General features: G+C 40.7%; 1 protein-coding gene across 2 annotated transcripts in view; it reads left to right on the forward strand.

The window, feature by feature from the left end:
- The window catches only part of acot7 (acyl-CoA thioesterase 7), a 62,707-nt gene that overhangs the window by 34,706 nt on the left and 13,503 nt on the right, over positions 1-14,498 (forward strand). For both annotated transcript variants that reach the window (XM_084070490.1, XM_084070489.1), the window contains exon 7: positions 10,098-10,214. In XM_084070490.1, coding sequence (XP_083926616.1) covers positions 10,098-10,214 — 117 coding nt within the window. The remainder of the gene's footprint in view (positions 1-10,097; positions 10,215-14,498) is intronic.

Below are 14,498 nucleotides of genomic sequence, written 5' to 3' on the forward strand. Positions count from 1 at the left end.
TCTTTTCCCCCAATTTCGTGCCATATGTCAAAATGACCAGCTTCACCGGGAATCGTGCACTATCATTTTGCTTGGTTACATAGTTTAATTGATATTGATTTATTAGTGCATTAAATTTCCCCATCCACTTTAATGGGAAAATGAAAAAACGCCCATTCAAGTATTTTTTTCTCAGAAGCCGTAAGGACTAGAGTTACAAGACTTGGAGGGGAGGTTTATAATTTAGTCCGAAATTATAATAAAAAATAATTACACCAGTCGGCTCATGGTGGCGCTATAACAGCCCCATTTACGATTTGGCCTATAACTCTTGAATCGTAGGTGGTAGAATAAAAAAATATTTTCCCCTGGATTCCTTGGGTCATGACGCAACTCCCTATATAGGCCACGCCCATTTGCGTCTGGATAGATTTTCCGCCATTTTGAATTTTCTTCAAAACACACTTTTAGCTCCTCCTCCCACATATTTTGTCCAAATTTCACAAAAATCGGTACACATGATCTCTAAACCCATGCGATAAACTTATCCAAGCGGAATGTTGATAGTCCATACCGTTCGTCCGTAAAAGGCTTCCAAAGATAGCGGGAGGGGCCTGTTTTACAAAAAAGGCCAAAAATCTTGGACGAAACGTCTGGTCAATCCCAAATTTGAATCTCATGTCAAGGGTGGTTTACTCAACGGATCCCGAAAAGCTTTTCCACTTCGGTCCATAGGGGGCGCCACAAATGCACAAAATGTAACCTTTGATGCAAAAACATTATTTTGGGGGGGATCAAATCCTCTCAAAATGAAACGCAAGTGATCTCAGGAGTGACATGAAGATGTCATTGGCCCGCTACATTTGTGGGAGGGGCCTGTTTCTTTAGTGGGAGGGGCCTATTTCCTCAAATCAAAACGGCACCTGTCACGAACGTGGGATCCGATCGGCACCGAATTCGAATCGCACGTCGCGCGGCCTCCGACGGTATTCCTCCAGGCGTATTCCTCTTTCCTTTCTTTCCTCACCGTACTGTGCAAATAAAGCTTGAAAATAATGGGACACTTTTTTTTATAATAGAATGATTAAATTAATTTCTAACAGCTGGAATTAACACCATTATTGTTGTCTGTGATAAGAAGCCCTATTTACTTCACCTTATTTACCACCTTTGACGGCTTTTCTATCATTGTTATCGCACCTGGACCGTCTCCACCAATCAACAATCAATATTTTTGAAACATCCACACAGCTGAAGCTTGTAACTTACGGGTAATAATGCTCTGCTCCACTTCTAGGCTAGCGTTGCTGTCCAAAACTGTTACTTTTCAGGAAATGGAAAAAATAACCTGTGTTCCAGTGGATCCAATGTAGTTATTATTTAGTCACAAGCTCTCGTTAATACATTTCATTTGTTAAATATTTATTAAATTAACAGACACTTAAAAATGTTTTGAAAGTAGTGAGAATAGCAGATCTACAAGCTTGTAGATCAGCTATTTTTCGCTGCTTTTGTGCTACACTTGTCATGGTGCGAGGCAGAGAGCTGTAGGACCCAAGTGCCAGATGAGAGGCAGAGGCAGCGTAGCTCAAATTAAAGTGTTTATTAACACCGAAACAAAAGGAGTAGGCAGCAATCAAAGTCTAGGTACAGGCAAAGTCAGTAACCGGGTAACCTGTTAGAACACGAAAGAGACAATAAGGGAGTAAAGGGAAAACTATACTGGGAAAGCTAGGGGAACTTAATACAAGGCAAAAATGAGTCAGGAGACACAGACTGGCTTAAACTCACACAACTACAATCAACGAACCAACAGTGAACTGAAGCAAACAGGACTTAAATAGACAGGGATTAACAGGACACAGGTGAACTCAACAGACAATAGGATAGGCGGGGGGACTAAGAGGACACAGGTGGAGAAAAGTAGTTTGTCAACAGGGAGGTGAGACAAGACAGGTAACAGACAGTAACAGTAACTAAGCAGAACAGGAAACAATACTACAAAATAAAGGTACAGAACATCAGGGCAAAAGGCAACAACAGAGTAACAGAAATACAATTGGAACGATACAACAGAAGAATGGCCTAACCAGGCCTAAAGAACAGCCCTAAAGGGTCAATACCATATAAGGGCTAAATAATAAAGTCACAGTCCACGCCCGAGGAGCGGACCACTCTTGTAGGGCATTAACAACACTCTTGTAGGGCATTAATTTATGAAAAAAAATTATAAAGTTGAAAAGGAACTTTCCACCATTGAAGGCTAGGTCTGGAGAGTTGATAACACTAGAGAGCCAGCCCAGGGAATGGGACAACAGGGGGCCCACTGTCATTTTTGGGTTGTGGTCCTATTTGTAGAGGTCGGGAGTAAATACCCCTTATTTTTTTGCATTTCCTAATAAAATATATATATTATTCAATATTCATCCATCCATTCTTTCAAACATTTTTCAAAGCAAATATGATGACCGTTTGGTCGGTTATCCCGCCCCTCCCTTCGGAGGTTGTCTTAAATGCGCCCTCATTCCACACTAACACATTTACACTCCATGATATGCATTTAACCTCCTCACACTTCATACTTAGTCCGCTTCAGAGTGACATAAAAGCTCTTATTTATGTGCTTAAAACTGATCATACGTTTTGCACGGCAAATAGCATTGACCCCCAAGGCGCACTCACTATTTTGGATTCGAGGCACTTACTTACTACCAGTTAACTGCAACAGGAAATGTAGGATGTAGACATATATATATGCAACATAACAATCATAATTATCTTAGCTTTAGCCTTCCCCTGCTTAACTTTTAATAATAGAGACAAAAGATACATAGAAAAATATACAATAACATAGATAGGAAAATATAAAAATAAAAACAAGTGTGGTGCATCGTCCTTCTAAGTGTAATCAGGTGAGGGAGGGGGTACTATTCTAAGTGGATTCTTCACCGGTTAGGGCCTAATATCACTCTATATGTGAGACTCCACCCCACAAGCCGGCCTTCTTCACCTTCTTACGTAATGTTCGATGATGTTTGCACCAACTTGCGAATGTTTTTGTGTGGATTGGACAAACCACACGTCTCACATCAGGTGACATGTTGACCAGGGACTGCATCTCACAGCAGTTGGCATGTTGACGTGACCCGGGCCTGGACCCTCCTAGCACGGAGAGTTCAGTTCACACTTGATGACCTGGTCAGCATCACCATAAGCAGTCCCATCGTTCCTGTGGAAGAGATAAAATCTTGGCAGCTTACTAGTTCTTTTGACCTTTGTAACGTCTTCAAATTCATTTTTACAGTGTATGGCTTTTACCAGAATTTTTAAAATATAAGTGTGAATATAGTGTGAATATGCTTCATAATCTTCAACTATCCCTCCTGTTGAACCATTACTCAGATGATTGGTTCAATATATTTCAATTACTGCATTAAGACACTATAATTATAAAAAAATAAAAAAAATAAAACAATCGCCTTATAACACTGCTTGGGTACTTCAAATATAGGAATTTGACACACTAGTATCAAGACACAACAAATGAAAGATAAGTTCCATGAGAACTGAACTCGCTTCCTTTGCTATTGTTTTTATATAAGCGTTCCCATGGGCTTGGGACGAGGTAGTCACTGCTCTACCCATAACATCTTGCAGGCTGAGATTAGAATGTCTTCACATGATATACTCCACAATTTGAGTAGAAATACTCTAGTTTCTTACATGTGGAGAGGGAAAGGGCCAAAACTATGAATACTACTGATTCTCAAACATGTACGAAGTGTCAGTTTTGACATAGGGTAACTTTACATAAGTCTTCTAATACTTATGATACTTTTCATTATTGAGTATTTCTTAAAATCAACAACTGCTCTACAGCTTGTAGATCTGCCATCTTTTGGAAAAAGATTTCCATTGCTAGTTAAGACACAAATGTCACTTACAAAAGTAGAGCTATCTTCGCTTAAGTCTTTTAACTATTTTTAAATCAAAACAAAAATATTGAATATAGTTTTAATAAACTTAAAGTTTGTGAGCCACTCCATGGCACAGCGGATTCAGACTTGCAGCCCTGCAGTGGCTTGCAAACCCAACCCACACTCCAGGACACGACACACAAACCTCTACGCTTCTTCTCTGGACAGTAATGACCCTTGACCCTGCAGTAAACATTCCTAGCTTGGGGTACTTGCACTTCGCTAATTTACTAAAAACTTCATATCTACTGCAACAATGAGCTCAATCCCATCGAGTGAAGGCCTGTATTCCTCTGATCCTACAGGCCCTAACCTAATGCAATTTTGTTGCAACAGAACAGAAGTCATAACACATCTTTAACATTTGAGTTTAGACAAAGGGCTTGTAACAGAAAAATGGGCCTTATATGGGAGCTGGTTAATAGCTTTAACTGCACAAACTTCACTGATAAGGGCTCCTAAATATCACTAGAACTTATGGCCTTTTGTGATGTTTCTTTTTTTTTTTTTACTTCATCACTGTCTTTCTGTCTCTCTGTTAGCACACAGCCCGCACACACACGTGCACATACACACGTGCACACAGACTCCTCTAAACCCCCACACACACAGTACCACACAGCAACCCTATTGGTTGGCATTTAAGTACAGTACTTGAGTAAATGTACTCAATTACTTTCCAACATACACTCATTTCAACTGTTCGCTGTAACTCATTCATACCAACCACAAAAATACTTTACTCTCTGGGAGTTACTCATTTGCTCAGTCACCATTCTGTCACTTCTTCCCCCCACACGTATGTGATACTTAAGTACAGTACTTGAGTAAATGTACTCAGTCACTTTCACACTCACACTCTTGAGAATGGTTTATACAGTAAACTACATCTGAAGCTGTAACGCCCAGTGATTAAGTATACTCATAGCGGTATTTGGAGTCCAATGTACATGATCTCCCACTGTCTGAAAATCACGCGCTGGGATTGGTGTCAGGTGCCGATAGTTTGTTTCGATGAACAAATTAAGGGATAAGAGACTTTCTTGCTGTAGCCAACTCAGTGATGTGGAATAATTTAGCAAGGGCATATAGATGATTGCATTTGGAAACGTTTCCCTGGCTTAAGATTCTAATTATGACTGTAATAAGATGTGGGGCTTTTATTCATGCATAAAACTTTGCTTTAGACTGGCTACTGTAAACAGGCAAGGGGCTTAGACATCGTAACTAATTAATACCAAATGTGTGCAGAATGTGTGCCCTCATCATATATATATATATATATATAAGGGTTTCTGTACCAATAAAACCAAGGTCCTGCCATGTATCATCTTTCTCCATTCTGCTCTTAGGTTTACGTGTCTTTCTGTTATTATGTCTTTCCTCTTCCCATCCGTCAACCGTAGTGCTCGATTTACAATCTGCTATGAAATGGCCGGTACGGCCACAGCGAAAACATGTTCGGGAGGGTCCCTTCTTTCCTTTTGGTCTAGCTCCTTGGTAATCAACATCACCCCACTCTCTTTCTTTCGCTTTCTCTCCCATCTTGCATACACGCACGCTTGAGTACAGTATCTGAGTAAATGTACTCAGTTACTTTTCCACACTCTCAAGCAGTCGCTATCTCTCTCTGCTCGGCACACACATGTAGCCCTCACACACACACATTCACTTGTATTCCTATACTCGTGAGGACATACACAGACACTGAAAATCTTATTCATTCACAGTCACACAAAGAGAGGCAGATCCACTCATTAGTCTTTAAACAGTCTGTATAACTTTCTAAATCACGCACTTAGTCTCTCTCTCTCTCTCTCATTCACATATATTCCACTGAACATTCCTCACAATCTCTCTTAGGCTTCTACAGGAACATACACATATTCCCTGGGGATCCCCACACACATTCACTGTACTCTCATTCATAGATTCATACAGAAATCACCAGTCCACGCGACTGTCCCAAACAGACCTCGTCTCTCAACCACCGTGATTATCATTCATACTTATTTCGAGCGTTATTTACACTGCTGTATACTGGTTGAATCGCACTTCACACATTCCTTAATAACACATCTTAATATACACTATCACCACGTTCCAACGGATTTCTCCGGAAAGGTGCTCACGGTAGTGAGGATCTTTTAGTAATATTAAGCACAAACATACAATATAAACACATTCAGTTTCACCACGTTCCAACGGATTTCTCATCGAACACCCAAGAGTACTCTCATCCAATCTAGACCGAACACCCCTTAGAATGAAATGGGGGTTATTCTAGATCTAGACTGAATACAGATACCTCGTGGGTTATTCTAGAAGATGATCCGGAAAAGTGCTCACGGCTCACTCCTAGTGATGACCGCGGAGAGAAAATCGTTAGACCCGGATAACTCACTCAGATCGCGTTTTGGATACACATAGTGATGACGCACGTCTGTCAATATCTGTGATTTCATACACACTACAGTATACAATTTGCAGGAAATAAATCACTCTGTTGCTTCTAAAACAAGCAAAATATCCTAAGATTTCACTGCTTATTCAGTGCTTAGGCCTATGTCTATATGCACGCAGATAGACGACTTTTGTGTCTCACTCACGTGTTATCTTATAGTTGTGTGATCAGCGTTCAAATGCCGTCGGCCGTTCCTTGAAGAGCAGATGATAAGACGAGATGACCACCGGCCTGGAGGCGAATTCAACGCTCCAGGATTTTTTCAGGATCCGGGTCCTGGCTGCAGACTTTTCCAGCGGCGTCTTCCTTCTTACTCTTCTTGGAACAGCTCTGACATCCAGGCTCGAGGGACCATTGTAATGATAGATTGCTTTATCATTTTACAAACACCTTAGGCTCAGATCACACATTGGAATAAGATAGACACAGACACAACGGAGATCTCCTTCTTTTTACTTGCGCAAGGAGCAAAAGTCCAGCTTGACCTGAATCATTTCTGGAGTACAAATACTTTTACATTGGTTTATATAGCAACATGAGACAGGAGATACAGTTAAGCAGGAGGCAGGGCTTAGGAAGTACTCAAAAGTATTAGACTACTGTGAGTACTCAGTACTTGAAGTTAGCAGGCAGAGCAGAGGATACAGAGACAGCAAGCTTAGAGATAAGGAAACTATGTAAACATCTGTAGCTGTAACGATAACAAACCACCTAATATGCAGTCTCTGGCTCCTGCACATAAGGAGAAGAATATACATCATCTATTCAATTGAATGATTAATTAGTTGAACACATTAACAATATGAATAGAACTTATAAACCCACATTACATAGAACTGAGAATCGGCTCTGTCAGATGAGACGACAAAAATATATATTTTGGGTCTCCGCTGATAAAGTTTGGGAACCCCTGCTTTAGTCTACCATTGTCCAAACACAAAATAACCAAGGTTCTTGATACATTAATTCGTTTATTTTATCGAACAGCACTAATATAGTTATATCCATCTAAAATCCAATGTATAATGTTTGCATTACTATCAAGAATAGTAGCAATGAAAGTGTCCTTTTAGTTTGACTTTAAGTATGGGGAGTGGATAAAGGGATTATGTCATACAGTCTCTTTTACATTCTATTTTCATCATTTTAATAAGCAAGTCTGAAAGAAGTGTCTAGGTGACCACATGCACAGACATGAATATTGTCAGCCCTAAATAGAAGCAGGCGGCTGCATTTTCTACCCAGGGGAAATCCACTCATATAGGTGAGATTCCTTCCAATTTCACTTAATGTTGTGGTGATGGGTAAAAAACACATGTACTGCCTTGGAAAATACTTCTCTACTGACATTAAGATGAGCAGTGAAATACTGTACTACGGTCCTGTGTCCACAATGCCTCTGCCTGGCATATTGTCACCTTTCAGAATCATAGCTGCCTAAAATCGACACTTTTTCATGGTGGTGGTGATAGATTGAGAGTAAAATGCCCCATGTAAAATATAGAAATAAAAAAGCAAGGTATTGTTCACATAATGGAGATTATGCTGGATATTTATGTGGGTTTAATTATAAGTCCATGCATTACAGTCAGTAGAAGAATCAAATTATATTTCTTAAAGAAGTTCAGTTCTGCAATTTGAGACGTTTGAATGAAAACAAATGTAATATTTTCAATGGAAAGCATTGTCCCTTTCTGAGAAACATTTTATTTGCATAAACAGAAATTTAATTGATTCCACTTGTATAGATTTGAATATTAATTCCATATTTCAAAATGTTTTGTTTAGGATAATTATGAGAATAATCCCCCCCCCCCACACCCCACCTCTCTCAGCCCACTCACATCTTTGCATTCCCTGTTTCCTCATGCTCCCATGTATTTGACAGTCGTATTTACAGTACAGTTACAGTGGAGATGGTAAGAGTGTTTACTTTGGTAATAAAGCCAGCCATCACTTTTACATTTTCTGCAACAACAGGAGGACATTTAAAAAAAATAAAAATAAACTTGTGTAAGTGGGGAAACTGCTGTGACAAGGAAAGGGATGGGAATCTAGAAGTGAGAATAAATCCACAAATTGCATGCATGCTTACACACACACACTTTCCCTGAAATGAGATGAGAACGCCTTTGTTTCACTCCTAGACTTTTCTCAGCCACCCACCCTGTTCAAATTGTCTCACATTTCTGTGAGAAACAACAGATGCTTTCACACAGCACATTGTAAAATCACACTATCAAATCCTCAGTGTTCATTTAACTATGTGAGTGTACATTAAGGGTCGCTTTAGTTTAGAATTTTTCATTCGTTTTTATTTTAAAAGTCGATATTTTGACCTGAGGGTGGCACTAGGAAGTTTAATAAAGAGTATTTTACTCCTCCTTCCTTACACCCATTTGGAAATTGGCTAAAGGGTTGTGCTAGAGAAAAGGCCATGGAATCAAATCAGGAGGGGTTATCTAGCCTGTCATTTTCTAGATATGTTTTTGGGGACCAAAGTGGTGGAAGGACCAACTGAAAGACATAGCTTCTAGCGTGGCTAAAAACAACACATAGTTTTGCAATAATCCTGGTGGTGCTATAACAGGCCGATATAGGGGCAGAGGTTCTGCTGTGGCCTCCAGGGAGTGTGTGTTCACAGTTTCACACCGATCGGACTAACGTGCTGGAGCTCACACTGGACGATCACAGGTTGAATCTCTCCGCTATACAGAAATAATAGCCAATGGATCCATCCTGTTGAAGTGTCCTTGAGCAAGGTTCCTGCTCAGCACTCAGTGTACAGTATGCCACTGTAGATAGGAAGATAGAAAGGGTATCAACTAAAAACTAAAAACTAAATCTCAACCCTCTAAAATCATGACTCATAATATATGCTTCTCAAACTTAATAAAGGGTACGACAACAGGCATGTGGCACTCAAGTACTTGTTTCTGTCTTCCTCCAAGAGCAGGAAACATTTTGTTTGGATGAGAGCCACATGTTACTGGAAATATGTATGGTTGTGAGTCATTCATAATTCAGCTCTGGGTCGATAGAGCATTATGAAACCCATTTAGTAAATATCATCTCTACCACTGTGTGCCTCAGCTAGTCTATCACTCTTCTCCCAAGAAAGACTATTGAAAATTCCACCAGCATAATGACTACATTTAACCTTGTTTTAATGGCCAATTGGCCAGTTTTGAATTGCGGACAAAATGAGTGTGGTGTGGCTCTGTCTTAGATTATAGGGTATCTCTGATACACCAGTTTCTCCTTGCTACAAAGGCTTTACAGCTGTGGCTTGCCATATTCATATGCCATTAGTTACTGGAGAACTGACAATTCACTTTGTGACCAAAATACTGAGATCTTAGGTCATTTATTGATTCTCAGGCTCAATCAATTCACTCCTGCACATTTCACATTTTGGTCAGAGCTTGTGGAACACACACACACACACACACACACACACACACACACACACACACACACACACACACACACACACACACACACACACACACGTGCGCACACACATGAAAGCAAATGCACTTAAACCCCCCCACCACCACCACCACATACACCACCACCACCACCACATACACATGCATAAGATGAACATGAACTATAGGTGTCTTGTCAATTCACCTTGTGACAAATGTACTAATATTTACTTAATTATTATACAGGTGTGACAATGAAGTTGATGGATGAGGTGGCTGGCATTGTGGCGGCTCGACATTGCAACACCAACATTGTCACTGCCTGTGTGGATGCCATCAACTTTCATCGCAAAATCAAGAAAGGTAAGGAAGGCTTGCTGTGGTTGCTCAGCCAGGAATTGTGTTTTTCAAGATAGCACAGACTTGGTCAGTTGTAGATATAAATTAGATAAAAAATGACAAAGCTGTAGTGGGTCTAGTGTGTTGGCCAGTGAGGTGGTTATGTGGGCTTTGACTAGCCCCTCAAGTGCAACACTGCGGTAGCTGTTCAGACAGAGAGCTTAGTTTTGAAGGGGACTATGGTGGTCTTTTTGAACATGCTGTTTTATATCTTATTTTATTTTAGTGTGTAATGTGTGTGTGTGTGTGTGTGTGTGTGTGTGTGTGTGTGTGTGTGTGTGTGTGTGTGTGTGTGTGTGTGTGTGTGTGTGTGTGTGTGTGTGTGTGTGTGTGTGTGTGTGTGTGTGTGTGTGTGTGTGTGTGTGTGTGTGTGAGCGCGCACGCACAATGAACATGAAGAATAGCAGGGTAGACACCTAACATAAAACAGACCAAAGCCTGTGTTCTTACATAGATGGCTTGTGTAGAGAATGTTTAGCTGGTGTGTGTATGGGTTGTAGGTGGTCCCACGATGTCTTTAGTCTGAGCAGTTGACTTAACAAATGGCACAGATGCAAATTATTTGTGCTGTAACGAGGAGCCGCCTGTTCCCAGAAGCCACTGCAGAAACAAGTTTGTGTTCGATGGAGTACGCTGCAGCCACAGTGTAGGTGAAACATCGGTCAATTGAAAAATAAGTCACGATGCTCCATTTTATGTACGTAATCTAGTTTTGAGTTCACTTGTTCTCATGCTCTCATTTGGTTGGCTTGCGACATCGCCGCACTACAGAATATGAATTAGGCTTTAGTGGGAAGTTGTGAATGCCGCCGCACACTCAGTTTATACAGTTTATATTAGGAGTCTTCAACGTTTTTCAGGTCAAGGACCCCTTAGATGAGAGAGAGATGAAGCAGGGACCCCTACACTATATTGTATGTTGTGTTGTAGGTTAAACTTTTTCATAGATGGCTTCATAGTCATAGACTTGTTTGACAGCACTGTCATCAGTGTATGTTGGATTCGTGTTAATGTGTATTTTCAGACATTTAAACCCTTAATACTTAAACCCTTAATCCTTAAAAAGTAAACTTGACCTTTCTCTCCGTATTTGGTCTGCTCTTTTTCCCCTCTACACCAAACCTCTTCGCCAAAAAATAGCTGATCTGCAAGCTGTGAGGCATTGTGGAGGATGTAGAGCAGCTATTTTTAGCTAGAGTTCTCCTCAGAATAGGGCTAGGGTTCAATTGGTTAATTTAAAAGAAAAAAGTCCTACCACACAAAGATTTGGAGGCCCCCTTGTAGTAACAGGGGGGACCCTCTAGGGGTCCGGAACCCCTGTTGAAGACCCCTGGTTTACATGATAGTGAATAAATGCTCCTACTGGCAGATGTTTCTGACTCTGCTCTGTCCGCAGACTCGGACAGAGCCCCGCAGCTCAAACCATGCTGTGTTTGTTTTTGGGCGGTGCTTCCAGCGAGACTGTTTCATTTCAGATAACTGGGAATTTCAGTTATAAAAAATCACTGTTATGACCAGGTAACTACCACTGGTGTTGCCAAGAAGAGCAAAATAAATATGATAGACAGTATGACAAGGAACTGCAGAGCCGATGAAGGGAGTGAGAACAGGTGTGTAGATGGGAGGTAGGTGGGATGTGGTAGTGGCCGAAGGGCAGACAGAACATGACATGACAGAGAGACATAGAGACACACCATGACAGAAAGACAGACTGTGACAATTGCCATAGCTTACTGCGCTGGGCGTTATAAATTCCCTCAAGTATGGAGGTGCAATACTTAAAAAATATGTATAAAAAAACAATGGCAAAGATGAACCGACGTAACTTTGTATTCAAGTTGCCTTGGAAACCAGGCCCCAGTGCTGCTCCTTGAGGTTGCCTATTCAATGTCAAATATTACACCCCCGAGTACTGGATGAGTCATCCAAACTTCATGATACGTGTGTATACCGAAAGTGTGCCGAATAATGAGTTATATTCTACAAAACATAAGTTATCAGCCTCTCCTTTCTACTTCAAGTATCCTCCTATGATTCTACAAAGCTCTGTGTGGTGAGCCCAAAATCGTGGTGAGGCCAAAATCTCTTCTGCCCGGTTCTCCTCAGTGCCTGGAGCAATTGATCTGAATTTACACACAGCCATTGACCATTACCATGTGCACGGACGTCGGAACAGCGAAGCCCGTTTTTTGATTTCACCAAATGTCAGCTGTTTATTAGCGTTTTTGTGTTCTCTCGCTCCCGGGTTGCCAGATCATGTGCGCATATCCCCCCACGGGTATGGACTAGTATCATTAATACTTATGTTTTCAAGGCTTTTTAAAAGTGAAACTTACGAGGTTAAGTGATATTCTTTGGTTAAAACGAAAGGTTTTTGGTTAAAAGGTTAAAAGCTCTATATTCTATATTCTGTAATCATTGCTGTAGAGTGTTTGTTCATTCACAGGGGTCTCCCTGTCTCTCCAGCTCTTTAATAAACAGAAAATACATTTTCAGGTAGGTGACAAACTTTCAGTCAATCAAGAGAGAGTCCCCATATATCAGCTTATTTTTTTATAGTGTTCCAGTTCCAACTTTGTCTGCTCATTTCTTTGTATCATCACTTTTTCACTTGTTTAATCTGTATCCTGACCTGACTGAGTTCTCTATCCTGATTGGATAAAATGGGTATCCCGACCAGAAAATGCATTTTCTGTTTAATGAAGAGCTGGAGAGACATGGAGACTCATGTTACTGAACAAACACATAGCAATCAGAATATATAGATATTTAACATTTAACCAAAGAAAATCACTTAGGGCGTGGTCCCACCAAAACATGGTTGGCCGCTGTTAAAATCAGGTTGTGCGCGGCCACAGTTTTTTGCAGCCAGCGCATTCTAAATAAACAGAGTGACCCACCTGTCACTCACTTTCAGGACCCTCCCATGCAACAGCTACAAGTTGCTCTATCGCAAGCACCATGTCGCTTCCTGAGTCTTGGGACGGTCCGCCTTCGACTCACCCGTTTTGACAGAGGGGGAAAAGCAGCATAGAGCGCATAAACACAAGATCTGCGCGACAAGCAGAAAGATGCGCAAGACCATGAATCTATGCATTTGCATTGACAAAGCATTGGCAGATTCCGCCCCATAGGTAAAATAAAAGTGCGGTGGGACCGCGCTCTTACCCTACCTTTATTTTATTTTTAAATGCCCTTTTACAGAATCAGTACATGTCTTTGAAAGCGAGTTCAGAGGAATTGAGCAGGTTGAACTGATAACCACATTCCTATACTAAAAGTCCTGCAGATGTCATGTCCCACACTCATGCACAACAAACAGCGTGATTGTGCAAATAAAGACCAAATGATTGCATTTGTTGCTTCAGAAGCTTTGATGACTCTTCCAGTTTGATCAAGTGGGACACACATGGATACACATGCACACACTGCGTTATGTTTACATTATTAGGATATGAGCAGATCAAATGTTTCTTTGGCTCTAAGCCATCCCTTTGAAGTCCACAACAAGGCACAGATTTTGGACCCCATCTCCCAGAGAGCGTAGTTTCCATCCCAAAGCCAGAGGAGACGGTCAGTTGCAGTATCTAACAAAACCAAACAGACAGTCAGTCAACACTTCCGGCGAGTTGACATGAAACTGGCTGAAGTGAACGCTTCCATATGCACTCGCTGATCCTCGCTCAGAGAGGCTTGTGAAGCCTCCTCTACTCATTCTCAGCTCCTCCAAAAGCAGAGACACCTGTTGAAAAGAAACTACACTATCCAATACCCTTACAGAAGTGTAGGCTAGATGTTGCAGTATGAATTATGGCCTGTAACAATAACATGAGTTTCTAACACCACACAGCACACACTGAAATAGGACTTTCAATTCCCCAAGTCCAGTACTGTATGTGTTTTATTTAGAGGTGCACCGACATGCAGTAGGTTTTTTCAATTCCGATCCGATATATTAATTTGGACATTTCCTGATACTTTCCCGATGACCGATAATTACATAGCAAAAAATGAAAATACTAAATACAAAAAAGAAAATGCATTACCTTTAAATTTAAAACTGCAGTGCAGTCATATTATTAATATTGTTTGTTGTGTAATGTTACACAATGCTGTAATACACACAGCAGCTCTTATTAACCTTACACACACAGGAAGTTAGTTAGACACATTTCAAAACTATGCATTTTTACAGAATTACACCGTGTTTTGCATTACAGTTGGTTTTCATCTGAATCAATATTTGAG

This window comes from Gymnoscopelus microlampas, assembly GCF_963454915.1.
Source record: "Gymnoscopelus microlampas genome assembly, chromosome: 10".
NCBI lineage: Eukaryota > Metazoa > Chordata > Actinopteri > Myctophiformes > Myctophidae > Gymnoscopelus > Gymnoscopelus microlampas.